General features: G+C 39.9%; 1 protein-coding gene across 1 annotated transcript in view; it reads left to right on the forward strand.

Annotated features, from left to right (window-relative positions):
* The first annotated feature begins 953 nt into the window (after window positions 1-953).
* PAK5 (p21 (RAC1) activated kinase 5) overlaps window positions 954-19,266 on the forward strand; it is a 116,180-nt gene continuing 97,867 nt past the window's right edge. Inside the window, exon 1 of the mRNA XM_027118343.1 lies at window positions 954-1,157. Coding sequence (XP_026974144.1) covers window positions 954-1,157 — 204 coding nt within the window. The remainder of the gene's footprint in view (window positions 1,158-19,266) is intronic.

Here is a 19,266-nt window from a genome sequence, read left to right on the forward strand (position 1 = left end):
TAGAGGTATCCCTGTCATAGGGTGTTTTAACTAGGTAAACTACATTGTTTCAAATAAGTAAAATACATTGTCCAAAATTCTAAATATTCTGTGAAAAGTGGCTCTTCTTCCCTGCCTTGTCCCCCTGGCTCCCTTCTCTGCAGGCAAAGCCAGTCAAGTTTCTCGTGTATTAATCCAGAGGTATTTTTAATACTTGCAGCATTGACTTTGTGCCAGGTACTTTTCAAAGTGTTTTACAAATGTTTACTTGTTTAATCCTGATAATAATTTTATGTGGCAAATAGAATTATTAACTCCATTTTTCATGTTTATGCATATTTTTCCACACAAATGTTTTAGATTTTAAGTGCACACCACACTTTGAGATGCTTCTCCCTGTGTACTAGTCAGCTTTTGCTTTGGTAATATCATGTAACAAACAAGTACAAAATCTTAGTGGCTTCATGACAAACATTTATATCATACTTATAACTCAGCTGTGGCTCAGTTGGGCTTGGCTCCAAACTGGAGGTCAGATTTGTGTCTGCTTCATGCATCTCTCCTTCCAGAATTTTGGCTGAGGGTGTATTGCCCACTAGAGAGATCTTCATGCCAAGTAGCAGGAGCATAAGAGGGAAGTGGAAACATACAATACCTTCAGAAACCTCCACCCTGAAGAGAAGGATGTTCTCCTCCACGCACAGTCCATTAGTCAAAGAGAATCACATGGCCAAATCCAAACTCTGTGGGTCAGGAAACTATATATGGCAAGTGCAAGAAGAGAACACAAACTTTTGAATGAAGTTATCTAATCTACACACCCTAAAAATACAAATTCTATCTTTTGCTACTGATATATAGAGGAAGAATTGAAAAGATAGAACTCTGAATGAATTACTAATTTTCCTATGGTCTTTTGCTGGCGACATATAAACAGCTCCCTGTTTCTGTTTGCATTTCTCAGGTTTTCCACCATGTTTGGAAAGAAAAAGAAAAAGATTGAAATATCTGGCCCATCCAACTTTGAACACAGGGTTCATACTGGGTTTGATCCACAAGAACAGAAATTTACCGGCCTTCCCCAGCAGTGGCACAGCCTGTTAGCAGATACGGCCAACAGGCCGAAGCCCATGGTAGACCCTTCATGCATCACTCCCATCCAGCTGGCTCCCATGAAGGTATGGCGAGGATTCTGTCTTTAAGTTGGCTTAAGAAGCATGCTCTCTCATTTGATGCAGTGAGCCATCTTTACGGGCGAGCTATCAAATGTGTAAATCATGTATTTGTTTTTAAATATCCACAGATTATCCACAATCATCTTCAATGAGTATAATGTTCACCACTTAATTTTCATGTAAATTGCAACACATAAAAAGGAACCTCAGCTTTCAGATGTGAGTTTTTTTTTTAATCAGACTCATACAATACAGTCACAAAATAGGAAATTTTCATTTCTACTTTTAATGGTGTTTGTTCTTTTTACTAAAGAATATTATCCACCCACTCTGGTAAATATTGGCAATAATCTCTGAGTAGACAATATGTTAGGCAACTTTGTGTTGTTTTACATTTGCCCTCAGAATGTCTAAACTTTTATATAAATAGTAATAACAGTTTTTAACAATAATAAATGATTTATATATGTGTACACACATACATGCATATATGTATATACTTTATATATAAAATCAAATATATATTTATAAGTATATATATATAAATTATATGTGTATAGTCTTCATAGTCTAAGAGCTATTTCAAATAAAAGATGAAGCATTTGAGTCCTAGAATAGGCTATAATTTACCTTAAAAAATGGCTAGTAGATTTTTAAAAGGAATGTTCATCAAAATAATTGCATTAAAGTCGAACTCAGACCCAGTACATTTCAGATATGTCAAGAGACTACAAAGAAAGTCCAGCCTTTGCAGTTTCCTTCTGCACCTCAGAATGATAAGAATTCCCTGGGTCATTTCCCAAAAGCTCCCTATGGGAGTTAAACATCATTGAAGCTTATCATCATGTTATCCAATAGATTAGATTTATATTAGTAGGCATCTGAGCTACATAAACACCTTATTCTGTATTAACACGCATATTGAATACACTGAGTTTAAATGATACGTAAAACAACAGTGGATGCATTTTTAAAGGGAGTAAAGAAGGAACCTATCTGGTAAATTACAAGAAATTCTTATAAGAGACCACCTGAGTTAAGTAAGTTGGAATTGTGATTCCATCATTTATGCATGGTCTTGGTCATTCTATTCTAGTATTGAACATGTGGGTCTCTTCTGCCCAAAGATCTATACAGAGTGTTCTAATCCTGCATCTTGTGAATTTGATGTTCTGATAAGATTTTGAAAGTTTTCAAGCCAGCTAAAATGTAAAATACTAAGGAGATAGATATTTGAGAAGATAAAACTTTAGGGACAAAAAGGAACCTCTTATTCTAAGCAGGTATTGATTGATATTTAATAGAAACTGACCAATTAACCAACTCAACTGGTTAATATTAGGCAGTATCTTACTACTGAACATGATTTTCTTCCGAAATAAAGACTAATGCCTCACTAATGACTAAATAATAGGCTGGGCCTTATCTAAAAAGAAGTTGAGATTGGAAAGAATTTACTTTTTAGTTTCATTATTTTTCTCATATTCCAAGTTTTTATAAAACCCAGAAAACAGAAGACACAGTGTGCCCAGAAAAGTTATCTGCTATTGATCAACATGACAAAGGAAAACTGCCCAAATGAAACAAGGGCTATTTTTTTACCCTTGAGTATAATCATTTGATGAGGAACATTCTGGAAGAAAGTAGTTAAAGGCCCACGATGTGCTTTCATATCAGGGAGTGTGGTTATTACAGGGTCAGGACAGAGTAACATTTATTTCACCATGGTTTTTCACTTGTCCAGGTCCTAGCAGGTCCTGGCTGGCAGTGAAGTAGGAATCTCCCATCTCAGTGATAATCCACCATGGTCAGTGGATGTAGGACTTAAGAGAACCTTCTAGCTCATTTCTTCCGTCTCCTGGATGGGCTGGCTCGTGATCTTCTCAGGCTTAATTTATGAGCCTCACTGATTGGAGCAAGATTTCCTAACTGCTGAGCTCCTGAGCCCAGTGATTCTCTTACTCACGTCATGGGCTTCCTAGCCCTGATGCCAAATGTGTGAGTATCCAGTCTGCATGAAACGTGAATGTTTGTTTTGGACACTTAAATGCTAACAGAAAGATGTCTGGAAAATACATCTCGAGTGTGCATCCAGTCCTGGATTTCTGAAAATTTCAGGCACAGTTTTACCTGCAAGAAAAAAATAAAAACAGACAAGGAGTGACAAAACAAGAGTCAGCTAGGTTGAATTTTCCCCAGAAAGAGCGGAGCTAATTAAATACTTTCTAACTGAAGGACCCGCAAGAAATCCATATTTCATACTCTCACCAAACTCCTTTAGATGGAGCCTCTCTTTCTCCAAATCCCATGAATGCAGTTGGTGCTGTCAGCACATATTGAATCAGGGTCCAAGAGAATCCTACTGACTCTACCAGCCTCTTGGAATAAGGAAAATAAAAGGTTGCAGGGGCCAAAGTATGCCATGAGGTTTGGATGATCTCACTCTTTGGAAATGACTTCTCTGTAGAAATCTTGCAAGTGACTTGAGAAGGGCAAATTATAAACCATGCAGTATATATTGCAGAAGTTGGAACAGTCTTTGAAATATGAAGCCATGAATGAACTGATAGAATAGGTAGAGTTGTGCAGATTTAATGCCATTTTGGCAAAGTTTTTTTAAGTTAAGTAGAACTGACAATTCTAATTTTGTCAATTTGTCCTTTGAAGCAGACAAAGGAAAACAAGAAAACAGATCATGACATAAAAGCAGTATTGGAAGAGGTGTACAGTGCCTTAGGTGGTGGCAAAGTGCTGGTCCTTCAGGGTTGGTCAGTAAGCATCAGGCCAGCTGGTTCTGAATGGAAATTCACCATTGCAACCAATACTCTCTTCTCTGATTGGTTAAAGAGCTGTTCCTGTTCAAACCTTCTTTAAAGTACATGTCACAATCACCAGGACATACTCTTCTATGTAGATTCATTTAGGTCAGTGTCTCTCAAACTATAGTCCAACAGAATCACCTGGAAGGCTTGATAAACACAGATTGCTGGGCCCATTTCCAGAGTCTCTGATTGAACAGAGCTGGGATGGAGCCTAAGAATTTGCACTTCTAATAAGTTTCCAGGTGATGCTGTTGCTGCTGGTCTGGGGACCATGCTTTGAAAACCTTGATTTAGCTAATTACAAAAGAATTTATCCACATAATGTATCAATACACGTTTACACTGGCCAACATTTCCATAATCTCAGAAACCAGGAGCCACAGGTTAGCTCCGATTTGTGTCAAAAGTTAAACTTCAGGTACCCAAGCCAAGGTGTGTAGGCAAGGTGAGGGTGGGATGGGGAGTGCTTTTTAAAACATAAAACGTTTGGCAAATATCTTTGAGAAACCCCTTTCTATATGTAACATCATTTTGTCTACAAGAATGTCATAAGCAATAATACCAAAATTCCTGCTGAATTAGATACATTTACGTAAAGGACAGGATGAATGGTCATGTTTGTTCTTGCCCAGTGGTTCTCAAACTTGGGCTTTCAGCAGAATCTTCTGAGGAGCTTATTAAAACCAAGATTCCTGGGCCCCACCCTAGAGATTCTGCTTCAGTAGTTCTGGGTGTGCCCCATGGTTTACACGTCTAACACGCTCTCAGATGGTGCTGACGCTACTAATTGGTGGAGGACAACTTTAAGAACCACTGTTTTAGGTGGACTGAAGCTTGAGCTTAGTGATCACCCTTTGTAACAGCCTAGAAATCATTTAAAAATGCTAAAAAATTATAAAGAGGATAATGTTAAAAAGCCTTTATATCACAACATTGTAAATCAACTATACTCCAATAAAAAATAAATAAAAAGAATAAATGGGGACTTCCCTGGTGAAGGACTGCCAGGACTAACCCCGGCACAGTGGTTAAGAATCTGCCTGCCAATGCAGGGGACACGGGTTTGAGCCCTGGTCTGGGAAGATCCCACATGCCATAGAGCAGCTAATCCCATGTGCCACAACTACTGAGCCTGTGCTCTAGAGCCCGTGAGCCACAACTGCTGAGCCTGCACTCTAGAGCCTTTGAGCCACAGCTACTGAGCCTGTGTGCCACAACTACTGAAGCCCACACGCCTAGAGCCCGTGCTCCGCAACAAGAGAAGCCACTGCAGTGAGAAGCCCATGCACCACAACGAAGAGTAGCCCCTGCCAAAAATAAATTAATTAATTAATTTTAAAAAATAAATTAAAAGAAAGAATAAATGGCCATTTAAAAAAGTCTTTATAGCTTCTCTTTAAAGTGAACAAATAGCATATCTTAATATTGCTTCAGATTTGTTTTTCATTTTCAAGTAAAACCATAGAAATAATAGTATTATTTGGCATATTTCAATTTTATTAAATGATGCCATAGTGTATATAATATGCTCTAACTTGCTTTTTACTTAACATTGTTTTAAGATAAACTCATTTTCTGCAAATCAATATGAATTTATTTAAAAATTATAGCTGTTTACAGCTTCTCCGTTTCTCAGTAAAGGGATATTGCCAAATATGTGCTGTTTATAAATAATGTTGTCATGAATATCTTTGTTCTTGTACCCTTGGGCACATGGTGAAACATTTTTTTGCAGCAGTTCTCAAAGTTTGGTCCAGAACCCCTGAGGGTCCCTCAGACTGTCTCAGGGAGTGGAAGATAAAAACTATTTTCATTATAATACTAAAGCATCATTTGCCATTTTCATTCTCATTCTCTCCCAGGTGTACAGTAGAGTTTCCTAAAATCTACATGGCGTGTGTTAATGTCATTGGTCTGGTACCTAATGGATCTTGTGCTTTGTATTCTTGTGTTTCTCAGTTTGTTTCAAATGCAGTAACTATTGATAGATAAAACATAAACCAAAGTCTTTTGTGGTCCTCAATAATTATAAGAGGTTCTTGAGACCAGAAAGTTGGAGAACCATTGTCTTAGCGCTGACATCCAATTTGATTATCTGTGGCTTCTACAACTTGCTCCTCACATACTACCCAGGGTTTTTTGGTGTTTTCTTTTCTTCTTATTCTTTTTGTTGTTGTTGTTTTAATTGAAAATAGAGAGTAGTTTTCTCCAGTTGGCTAGTGATCTTCTGGGATAAACAGCCGTCTCACAGATTATTGAATGCAATATTTCATCCCTTTTAGTGTCATAGAATATAATTTCTCCAAGAACATGACTTCTCTGGTTTTGAAGTCATTTAAAATGCCTCCGTCCTAGAAAAAGGAACTGTCCTATACTGTTGGTGGGAATGTAAATTAATACAGCCAATATGTAGATTCCTTAAAAAACTAAAAATAGAGCTACCATAATAATCCTACTTCTGGGCATATATCCAGAGAAAACCATAATTCAAAAAGATACATGAACCCCAGTGTTCATTGCAGCACTATTTACAATAGCCAAGACATGGAAGCAACCTAAATGTTCATCGACAGATTAATGGGTAAAGAAGATATGGTACATAGATATAATGGAATACTACTCAGCCATAAAAAGAATGAAATAATGCCATTTTCAGCAACATAGATGGACCTAGAGATTATCATACTAAATGAAGTAAGTCATACAGAGAAAGGCAAATATCATATGACATCACATATATGGAATCTAAAAAAAATGATAGAAGTGAACTTATTTACAAAACAGAAATAGACCCATAGACCTAGAAAAGAAACTTGTGGTTACCAAAGGGGAAAGGGGGGTTAGGGATAAATTAGGAGTTTGGGATTAACATATACACACTACTGTTTATAAAATAAACAACAAGGACCTACTGTATAGCACAGGCAACTATACTCAATATTTTGTAATAACCTATAAAAGGAAAAGAATCTGAAAAAGAATATATATCTGTATGTATAACTGAATCACTTTGCTGCACACTTGAAACTAACACAACGTTGTAAAGCAACTATACTCCAATAAAGATGTTTAAAAAAAAAAAAGAACTCTTCCTAGAAATAGACATTCTGTATCTGTACCAAAGGTTTGGGAGCTGATTTTAAAATAACTTCAACCTATACTCCAATAAAAAAAAACCTAAGTGGATTCATTTAAAGGTCAGATCCAATTTTTAAAAACTCTTTGGATTAAAAATAATAGCTGAAGTTTTAAGATTGTTTATTGCTAATTTATGAAGTTCAGATTTAATCTTGAAATATGTAAAAAATAACTTTTTTGTTTATTAAAAAATAAATTAATTAATTGAATAAATTATTTTAAAAATAATAAAGTAAAATGCCCCCATCCTTACCATCCCCTTTTCTAATGTAGCCTTCAAATCCTTTCTAACAATCTTCTTTTTATCCTTTCAAGTTTGAAGAGTCACAGAGTCTAGCAAAGCACACTGGCTCTGCCTGGGTCTATGTCCTCTCCGTGGTCTCTGGTAGTTCATAATCTTCCGAAGCTGAGCTTCCCTCATCCTCATCTGCTCCTGACCATTGCATTAAAAACCACTCTACTCACACAAACAAGTAAAATCAGGAGAGGTAAATCCTCAGGTCCAGCCTCCCCATTCTTGAAGACTTGTACCATTGTTTTGTTTTCTCCCATGTCATAGTTTATGTTGAAGTGTCTTATTGAAGAATGAACCCATCTTAATTACTCTGTAATTCTCTATCTTTTCTCCCTTTTTGTGATTCACAACTTTGCATTCAGGATTTAGGTTTCCAGAGCCACATCATCCTTCTTAGCCCTATCTCCATGGGATTCACACTCTCCTAGAATGTTTTTTGAAAATTGCCTTCCTAAAACACAGGACAACTCTCTGACATTTTCTGCCATGATCTCCCTTTGACCCAAGGTAACAATTTCTCACAAGGTTCCTTCTCATTTCCACATCACTGATGTGCTTCTCCTCATTGGTCAGCATCCAGTCTAGAGGAACTATTTCTTTTAGGGCCACCTCCACCTTCTGAGAGTTGTCATCAAGGAGTTCAAACTGTGTACCAGATGGTCGTCAGGCTCTTTACTGAATGAAACTTCCAGCAATTCCGAGAGCTGCCTCATCATGACTTTTCTGGCACCCGTCCCTGTTTCGTGACTTGTAACACGGGAGCCTCACATTGACCTTCAGGTGGGCTGAGTGGCTTCTGTCCTTTTATTTTCATCCTGATATTGTCCACTGGGTCCCCTCTTAAAGCTCATGGATCCCCAGTGATCTTCTTACCCTCTTAAGTCCATGTGGTTTGATCTACCCCTTCTTTTAGATCTGTTTCCACTAAAATATAATGTTGAGTGTGGAAACGTCTTACAGCACTAAATTCAATGCCCTGATGTTCACCCATCTAAGCATTTAGAAATGGGAAGAGGAGGCCCAAGGAGTCGGCACACTGACATCTAAGTCCAAGATGCCAGTTACAAACTGCGTAGCTTTAGATGAGTCATCTACCTGCTACTTTGAACAGAAGTTTCCTTGTCTCTAAAATGAGGGTGCTGGTATTTCTCTTGCAAGCTTGAATGGCCAGATCCTAACTGTATAAGGAGGTTTGGTGTGTGGAGAATACATTCTACTATTTGTACTTAGTTTAATAACGTGATAAAATTATGGATCTATTAAGTAATATTTCAGAAAAATCCCAGTACCTACTATTAACTTAATTCCATTGATCAAATTATCCATTTAAACATTAGTCAAAATCTCCTAAATATTTCAAGAACATCATAGGTGGAATATATCAAGTTTTCTTGGCTGCTTCAACCATAAATGCAAAAAAGTAAATGCATGCAAACAAAAACAGTAAAGACACATGAAATATCATAATCATCATCATAATGGCTGTAAAATATGTTGTTATACCAACACTTAACCTCTTACAAAAATATTGGTATTGCGGTTTTGCTTCCTTTCCTCATTATTTTAATATATATTTTGTAATTTCTCAGGTTATACAGCAATACTTATTTTTAAACCTTCCTATGCTTACAAAAGTCTGACCAAACCTAAAAGGTAAAAGATACCACCTCAGACAAGCTTTTAGGTACTCAGTAAATAGAACCTAATGTTGTTTTTGTTGTCATTGTTGGGAATGATGGTAGTGATGGTATTGTTACTGTTATTTTCTCAGAGTTTATGTCCTCCTATGTACCCAGGGTTGCCAAAACTTGTTAACTCAGAGCCACTTCTGAGATCTGTATCTTTAAAACTCCCAGAATGCAGAAAATTTTACATTAATTTCACTCATGCATTCAACTAATATTTATTGGAGGCTCACTCCATGCCAGGCATTGTGCTAGGTGAAGGGGTTGTCCATGTGAACAGGAAATGCCAGGTCTCTGTCCTGGGGAGCTGGAATTCTCATGGGAAGACGGACAGTGATCATTTAAATAAGCAAACAACACAGCTACAGTAGCAATAAATGTGACGAAGAAAAGAAAATATCATCATACTGTAAAGTAACTAAGGGTGCAGCCATTTGTAGTCCTTAAGGATTGTCCTTCCATGAAGGGGATGAGGGAACCAAGAAGGAGAAGGCCCAGGAAGGGTAGAAATTCACAGGTGGAAGGAAGGAAGAACTAATTTAAAGACCTTAGGGTGGGAACAAGCGTGGCGAGTTAGCCTTTGTGGCTGTAGCAGAGTGGGCGGGGAGAGGAGGTGGGGGATGTGTTCAGACACAAGGGAAAGGGACTGGATGGTGTGGGGCTTTGTAAACCATGGTCAGGGGGTGCTATTGGTTAAACCCTCATCCGTGAAGGACACAGGTCTCAGATCAAGAAATTGTTCTATTACAAAATAAGTCGATTCATTTAAAGGTCAGATCCAATTTTTAAGTGTGCCAGTGATATTGATTTGATATGCAATCCTCCAGGTTTTAGGGGCATATTAATTAAATGGGTATGAATAGTTGAGACTTGGGGAGTCCTTCCGACTCTATGACTGTCAAAAGACATTTAAGAAAAACACAGACCTTTTACAGAAGAAATAATATGTGTTGTAAAGATTGTTAATTTTTTTAAAAAAGAAAAGGTAATTATGAAATGAAACTTTGGGGGCAGGTTACCTCTATTCTAAAATCTCTCAACAAAAACACCACTTGGAAACACCTACAGCAGTGTCTGTTAAGTTGACTGGAACCAAAGTGCTCACTGAGAGGACAGGTGATTAACCTTTGCTAAAGTGCTAATATTTCTGCACTATTAAACCAGTGAGGACAACAGACTTGGCCTCTCACACTCTCTTGGTGCCCATTACTTTCTGAAACCTCTTCTTCTGTTTTCAATATGCCTTCTCAACCTTCCCACTGCCACAGAGACTGTGGAAGAAAAACATTACACTGACCCCAAATATTCTCTCATTTGCCTAAATTCAGAAGATTTGGACAAGGTAAGCTTTGTCCCAAAGGAGTGGATAAGGCCAAACCCAAAGCTAGATTTATTATCTATCTTCATTTCTATGATCCAACCAAATCTGGAAACTTCTGAAAACCATTTTCCATTGTATAAATGGGGTTAGTATTTGGTGTGCCCCATGCCCACAATGCCCCCCACCTCCACTCCACCCTCCCACACACAGCCACCTCCAAAATTAAAAAAAAAAGAAAGTAAAAATTGACATCCACAACTTATATGTACCATCTTTCTTCTTTTGCTGCAGTGTTTCACTTAAGCTACTTCCTTTCAGTTGGAGCAGCCTTAAGCTCATATAGCCTAGTTGTTACTCCAAAAAACAAAGGCTGATGTTTTCAGGGCAGAAGGAATCATCACAGGAGAGTGACCCCTGCAGGTACTCACCCCTTCTTCCATTTTGAAGAGAGCAGGATACTAACCACACACCTCATCTGGGCTCTCAGCTGGCTCATCCCGGCACCCATGTGACATTTCTATACTCACAAATGACTGTATCTCACACCTGCAGCTCATGGGACAAGTAGAAAACAGCTAGACTTTCATGTTCCATGATCCTACAATGTGGAAGATCCTAGGTTTTCAATGAAAAGTGGACCACTAAGGCCCCATGAACAAATGCTCTTAGCCACCTCCTCTCAAGAGTTTGGTATCTGCCTAGCCCTAAAGGTAAACATAAATAGAATGTACCATTTTAAAGCAATTGTCAATCATCAGTTGTATTGGAAAGTAATTTATGACTAATTGATGGTTAGGTCTGTTTCCGAGTGCCTCCTCTCAGCCTAAAATCCCTGGCCCAGCATTCCTGCGGTGACTGTGGTCTCTGACTGTAGCTCCAGGGAGGAGATGGACAGATCCCACACAGCGACAGAATACAGGCACCAAGATGCAAACGAGTAAGCATTCACATGCCTGCTGCTCCCTTTCTGTCCATGGTGGCCTCGCTACTCCCTGAGCCGATCATATCTGAGGTCAAACACGAACCTCAGATCACAGGCATTGCTCCAGACTCGTGTTGGTTTCCCGTTGAGTGGCCTGCTCTGAACTTCTGACAGCTGAACTCCTCCAGTGAGGATGGTTGTGCTTTGATAACTGGGAAATTCTATATACAGAGATGATGTTCTCAGGGATGCATTATTTGCCCCAGCTGTTCTCTCCTGGCAGGGGTGACCTAACTGAAAATAGTCCTTCTAAATCCAAAGGCAAAAGAATGTGGCTCCCTGTGGCTCCCATACATGCTTGAAACTTGAAAGGTTTAATTTTATCTTTTATTTAGCATCTCAAAGAAATTGGGGCACTAAGATGGCAGCTGTAGGCTTCTTGGGGGGCACTGTCAAATCCTATAGTTTTTAATCGTTTTGTCATATAATTTTAAATATAAGCATTAAATCATCGATTCTAAACTAGTAATAAAGAACTTCTTCAATGCTTCGATCATTTCCAAGCTGCACATCACCATCCAACTGATTGGATGCTACTACTATTACCTATAAGGTGAAAATTGCAATGCAAAAGCTGTACCCAAGATGGCAGTCATCTAAGAGTTTGCTGTACTCACACAATCCATTGCCTGTTGAGAATCTTTGTATTCGTTTTCTATTGCTGCATAATAAATGACCACGCACGTCATGGCTTACAGGAGCACACATTTATTATCTCAGTTTCTGTGAGTGTGGAGTCTGGGTTCTCTGCTCAAGCTCTCACAAGGCTGCGGTCAGGGGTCAGCTGGACTTCATTGCCATCCGGAGGCTTCACTGGGGAAGAATCCACTTCCAAGCTCATTTAGGATGTTGGCAGAACTCACCTCCTTGCTTTGGAGAACTGATGGCACTTTGCTTCTTCACAGCCAGCAGGAGAGCAAGAGCTACCTGCTTGGAGTTTCACGTATATGTCATAAAATTATCATGAAGTGATGTCCCATCACTGTTGTCATATCATGTAACATAACCATGGGGCAGGTGATATCTCATGACCTTTGCCATATAACATAACCCACAAGTGTGGATGTGGCATCTTACCACCTCTGCCATGTTCTATTGGTTAGAAGCAAGGCACAGGTCCTACCCAGGCTCATGGAGAGGGGATCACACAAAGACACGAGCACCAGGAGACCAGAATCATTGAGGAGCCACCCTAGGGCCTGTCCACTCTGGTTCTCACTGTCCCTCCCACATGCAAAATGTATTTATGCCAGCCCAAGTATCCCATCTCATCTTGTTAGAGCATCACCTCAAGTTCAGTGGGGGTCAGGTGTGGACAGAACTGCTGGGGCACCATTGCCCTCCATCTGTGGAACTGTGAACCCCCAGCCCTCCCAACACACGATGGTGGGGGAGGCATCGGATAATCACTGTAGACATTCTGGTTCAAAACAGGAGAAACGGAAGGTAAAAAGGAGTCACCAGTCCAAAGCTGCTGTGAAATCCAGCCTGGGAAGTGTTGGGAGTTCACTGGTTAGGTTTCAAACTTGGGGATAATCCTCTGTGGCTCAGGCCCTGCTCTCAGGGCACTGTTTCTGCCCTTCTTTCCCATGAAAAGTAGCCTGTGTTTGCAGCCAAGTAGTTTTATCAGCCTGCTTTCTATTGCCGGTGGAATTGGGGAAGGGGGGCTCTGGAAGCCTCCTGACGTAATATCTTGGTCCCTTGCTGTCCAAGTTGGCAGTACTTGTATTGAAACAGTTTCTCAAGAACTTCGTAGACATTGTGTGGTTATCACTGTGGTCCCCTCCATGAGGCAATGGCTCAATATCCACAGACATTGTTAAGATGAACCTTCCGAACCTCGGCCTCACCTGAGATGGCTGAGGGGCAGTGCCTTTAAGCTTCCTAGTTTTCTGGTTTGATTGAGAAGGTCTGTGGGGCACACCCTTAATTTCTTCAAAAGGCCTTTTATGTGACTGCATACCCTGACCTTGGGTCTTTCTTGGGTTTTTTGTTTTTGTTTTTTTGATGTGGACCATTTTTAAAGTCTTTATTGAATTTGTTACAATATTGCTTCTGTTTTTGGTTTTTTGGCCACGAGGCATGTGGGATCTTAGCTCCACAACCAGGGATCGAAACTGCATCCCCCGCATTGGAAGATGAAGTCTTAACCACTGGACCACCAGGGAAGTCCCTTTCTTGAATTTTTAACTGAGAGTTGGTTGTACTGTCACACCCTCAGCCTTTATTCTCAAGCAAGCTTTCCTGAGTGCATCTCTTCATTTTCTCACCTTTGCCATGTAGAGAGACTCAGAATTTTTTAAGTCATGAGATTCTGGTTCCCTTTTTTTAAAAAAAGTTCTTCCTTCAATGAATCTCTTTCCTCTTACATTTTACTGCAAACAGAGAGAAGAAACCAGGAAGCAGTGACCACGCTTTTCTTGGAAACCTCTGTAGATATGTCACGAAATTTATCACTTACAGCATCTGCTTTCCACATAACTCCAGAAGGCAATTTTTCTAAACTTTCTGCTGGTACATAGCAAGGATCCCCCTTCCTCCGGTTTCCAGTAACATGTTCCTCATTTGTTTCTGTGCCCTCACCATCTGCATCCTCAAAGTCCAGATTTCTAGTGAGAGGCTGTTCATGGCAAGTTAGACTCTCTCTGCCTTGTTCCTCAACATCCCTCTAGCCTCCACCCACTTCTGGTTGCAGAACCCCTGTGTTGTTATGTATTGAATCCCCACCAAAAGCCACATGTGATTTTACGTGGTAATAGGGTCTATAAGGGAGGTAATTAAGGTTGAATGAGGTCATAAGGATGGGGCCCTAATCCAGTACAACTGGTGTCCTTATAAGAAGAGGGAAGAGGTGCCAGGGATGCACAGGAACACAGAGAAAAGGCTGTCTGCAAGCCAAGGAAAGCAGCCTTAGGAGAAGCATCCCTGCAGATACCTTGACCTCAGACTTCCAGCATCCAGAACTGTGGGAAATGAATTTCTGTTGGCTAAGAAATGTACCAGTACCAGTCTGTGGTACTTTATCATGACAGCCCTAGCAAACTAAATATTCAGGTTTGTAGGTATTTGTTACAGCAGCACCCCACTTCCAGGCACCAAAATCTGTATTAGTTTTCTATTGCTACCACTGTATTGTACTTTATATTGTAGTACGTTATCATAAACTTAATAGCTTCCAACAGCACATATATATTACTATCCTCACTGTTGGTCAGGAGTTGGGCACAGCTTATTAGCTGGATCCTCTGCTCAGGATCTCACAAGGCAGAGATCAGGGTGTGCAGTGAGCGGCCCTCCCACCTGCTTTCCCATCCAGGGGCTCAAGTCAGGAAGAATCACTTCAGAGTCCATCTAGGCTGTTGGCAGAATCCATTGCTTTGTGGCTTTGAGGGAAGAGAGTACTGAGACCAGAAAGGAAGAGAAGCCAAGAGGAGGTGTGTTAGTGAGCAGGCAGCTGCTGTGCAACTGGGTCTCAGTCCCGCTGAGGATGTGACTTTGCAGGACGCAGCTCAGAACTGTCCCTGCACGAAGCGAGGAAACTGGGCCATCTGTCCACCAACTCCAGTCCCTCCCTGGTTGTAGACTGCTCCTGGGAGCTAATTCCTGGCAAAATCCAGCCTCCCCATATTTGGCCAAGCATTCCCCAGTGCCAGAGGACGCCTTCAGGTAAAGAGACTTGGGTAGCCCTCAGCGGGGACAGGAAATGGCTGCAGGTGGCCTCCTAAGTGGGCTGAGGACTTAAACGCACAGCACTGGTGCAGCTGCTATCAGTATAACACCGGCTTTCACATCTTCAGCAAATGTGTTTTGTGGACCTACTGTGTTCTCAGCAGTGAAGCTCTGGAGTAAGACAATGCGTGGTCCCCCCTCTACAGGCACACAGTCTAGTGGGGGAGATAGATTTATCAATATAAAGACAAATAGAATATCTAACACTTAATAGAATATATAACAATAGATTATACAAACACTTTGTTATGAAAACTTTGAGAGTGGAATGAATTCCTAGAAAATGCAGGGAAGATGTGATCTTTGGATTTTGAAAGAGTGTAGTCTTCTATTCATTCCTAATGAAAGGATACCCCTTAGATAAGAACATAAATTTACAAAGAGGCAGTAACGTCTTGCTTAAGAGCCCTCTAGAGCCAGACTATCCAAGATAAGCCCCAAATCTTGGTCCTGCTCACTCTAGATGTTTGATCTTGTGCAAGTTACTCGCCCTCTGTGTGCCTCAGTTTCCTAATCTGTTAAAAGCAGATATAGCAGTACAGCCTCATAGGGCTGGTGTAAGGGCTGAACAGTCAAATACATTTAAAATATTAGTGGTCAATAAATTTAAAAAGGAAACAAACCCAAATATCTCAAGTACAAAGTGTAATGAAAATTGCCTTTTTAAGAGAAAATTTTGTATTTTCTTTAATTTTTAACTTTTATTTTACATTGGACTATAATTGATTTACAAAGTTGTGTTAGTTTCAGGTGTACAGCAAAGTGATCCAGGTATATACATATATCCATTCTTTTTCAGATTCTTTTCCCATGTAGGCTATTACAGAATACTGAGTAGAGTTCCCTGTGCTATACAGTAGGTCCTTGTTGATGATCTATTTTATATATAGTAGTGTGTATATGTTAACCTCAAACTCCTAATTTATCCCTCACCCCTACCTTTCCTCTTTGGTAACCATAAGTTTGTAGGAGAAAAATATTTTGACTTTGTTTCCTCCCACAATCAATAAATCAAAGACCACATGCGTATGTCTCAGTGGTATAGATAACCCCGTAGTTTTATAAAATGTGAGTTCTCAGGAGTTCATCAATTTTAACAGCAAAACACCCTAGACCTCTTTCACTCAGGAGTACTTTCACATGTGAATTTCCTCAGGGCAGACTCCCAGTGACATCTTCCACCTCAGACCTGCAGGATGCTGCAGGCCATTCCTTCCACCATGAAGCAGGAGCCAGAGAAATGACGGTCCCCACAGAGCATCTGTGACATCAGCAGGCCCCGCCTCTCTGCCCTGTCAGTTGCAGCATCTTCTTAGATCTGCCAGCCGTTGGGGTGAGAAGCCCCATCCATGGGAAACTCCAAGCCATGTTCACTATCTGAGGGCTGCAGGGGTGGGAAATGGGTGGGTTTTTTTTTAAACAAACAAACAAAAAAGCACAAAAGAAGAGGTACACATAGAAACAGGTTTCTTCAAAACCTCAGTGTCCTAAAGCCAGATCCCGCATTTTTGGAGCAGGAAGCTGGAGAAGTTAGCAGAGTGCAATAAAATCTTCTTCAAAAATGAAACTCTCTGTTATGTTTAGCAGCTATTTTTATTCAGAGAAGCAAATATGCTCCCATAGGGAGTCACTTTTAATAACCTTTCATTGTTTTTAGCATATAACACTTATTCATCACAAGCAGGTTAGTAAATATAGAAAACTATGGAGAAGAAAGACCTGCCGCATCTCCACTGTTGAATTTTGATGTATTTTCTTCCATTGGTTGAAAACACAAACACACACACACACACACACACACACACACACAAACACACACACTCGGGAAAAGCAAGATTGATTACAATGTTGATGCAGTTTTTATTTCATCTTTTTTACCTAATGCAGCAATTCCCAGACTTTCTCAGTTCACAGCGCCAGTGAATCTGGTGTCTCAGTAATTTTGTCACAGCACCCCCTAGGCAAAAAGAAATAGTTAATCATTTTATTTATTATTGATAAATACATAGTTCAATCCAAACAACTTAAGTATTTATGTCCTAACAAATAGTACACAAAATTAAGATATTTTATGTCATTCTGAAAGAAACACCGATGAAAATGTGCACATCTGCTGAGCACTGCACTTCTTCTTCAGCCTTGGAAGCAGGTTGGATCCCTCAATACCTCACACTCGTTTCCTGTTCCACTGATTTTCACAAAGCCTGCTTTTTTTTATCGTGACAACTGCCAAACGCACATCTTTACATTCAGTGATGTCATCAACAGGCATGTAGTGCAATTGAGTGTAGAACCTTGAACTACCTTGAGCTGGTAATTTACAAGGTGTCATGTCATATATACAGTATTTAGATGAAGGGTGAAAATATATTTGTTGATAGAATCATGCACAAATAAGAAATGTTACAATAAAAATTCTTGTCAACTTCAGAATTGCTTTTTAAAAAGGTTAGACATTGCTGTCTCCTTCAAAAATTTCAAATATCCTACCACACTCATGAGAGTTCACAGTAGTCCTCTGGGGCACTTGGATATACAGTTTGGGAACCATGAACCTAACGTATTGTTATATTTTCTGCAATATTATTTTTAGTGGCCACATTAGGACAAATGTGTCAAGATTTGAAAACCCTCGTATTGTTGAAAATTTATGTTGATTACTAGTTTATTTTTTATTGATAAGTTCATTATCTTCAAAAAGGTAAGAAGTTCTGTTCTTTGATAAAAAAAAAGCGGAATATGTGAGGGCACAGTTACTACCTACTATAGTTATTTGGCTTGTTTACATTCTCACCTTGCAGTTTCAGAGCCCAGTTAGCCTAATTAGCTGGTAGCACCTGCAATCGTGAATGCTATGATTTTCCGTCTTCTAGATCCTATGATCCTCGTGGTTTTGTCAGTGATTTGGCTTTAGGAGCAATAAGCCTAAAACAGGAAGCAATTTTGTAACCCATGGGCCATGCTTCACATTTCCAAGTTAATGACTAAAAATAAAGCCAAGGAGTTGACAAGACTTTGTAAATTAGCAACAGCTGGAGAGAAATTAACCTAGAACACAGAAAGCAGTGTAGGCAAGTTTAAAAAAAATGGTCAAATTCCCAAAACTCTGATTTTTGGTAGCTTTACACCAAAAACTTGGGCTCAGCACTATTCCTACCCCGTTGGTGCGCTTGGCTCAACAAGGAAAGACATCGATTTGCTACTCAGCTTTTCGCTTCTCTCCTTGGCACAGTTTTATAGACAACAGTTCAGGGTGGGAGTTACGTCTTCAGTTAAGGATGGATCCCTGCCCTGTGCTCGGTTAACATTCCCTCAGCTCCAAACTACATCTTCCTGCCTTTTAAGGTTATTATGTGAGTCAAGTCGAAGAAGAAAGAAAGAAAAAGAATAAAGGTGGTGATGGTGGGCATAATAATGGAGGTGGTTGATGGAGGTGGGGATGGGCGTGGGGACAGTAGTAATAATACTTTTTTAAACCTTCATGAAAGGCTTCCTGTAGATGGAAAAAGTGCACAGCTCTTTTGTGCCCAGTTATATAAAGTTCAGTGTCTGCAAACCAGTGTGAATATTGGGTACTTGTGTTTCTTGCTTCCAAATCTGCTGGTAACAGATTCTCAACGTGGTTTTATCTGGGAGGGATGTGAACTCCCTCTGGGGAGCAGGGCTGGGGTTAATTGTACTAACACATTTGAATAGATAGATATGACCTCATCTGAGCCCTACTAAGTGAGGGTCGGTATGTCAACCTTATTTTACAGATGGGAAATCTGGGCTCAGAGCACACAGGCGCTTCGCACAGGCCACACAACCATCACATGGTAGAGCTGGAACTCGAAAACTGTGTTTAAGACAGATGGTAGTTGCTGAGGGTATAGCGGCATTAATAGCATATTACAAGGTGGGGCTGTGCAGAGAAACCAGAAACCTCAATTATCACGAGCACAGATGAGTTGGAAGAAACTCTGCTTGCATTATCTCTGTAAGCGGATAAGGGGAAGGAGGGGAAAAGATGAAAGTTTTCTACATGTCTTATGAGAGCACAGGGTAGGGGGGAAATATAGCAACTTTTGGGGGGACACAGTGCATCTCATTGGGGGAATTAGTTGGGATTTTGTTTTCAAAATATAGTAAGGAAGGAGA

The sequence above is a fragment of the Aethalodelphis obliquidens genome, unplaced genomic scaffold (assembly GCF_003676395.1).
Source record: "Aethalodelphis obliquidens isolate GAN/ISIS:26980383/991018 unplaced genomic scaffold, ASM367639v1 scaffold18, whole genome shotgun sequence".
NCBI lineage: Eukaryota > Metazoa > Chordata > Mammalia > Artiodactyla > Delphinidae > Aethalodelphis > Aethalodelphis obliquidens.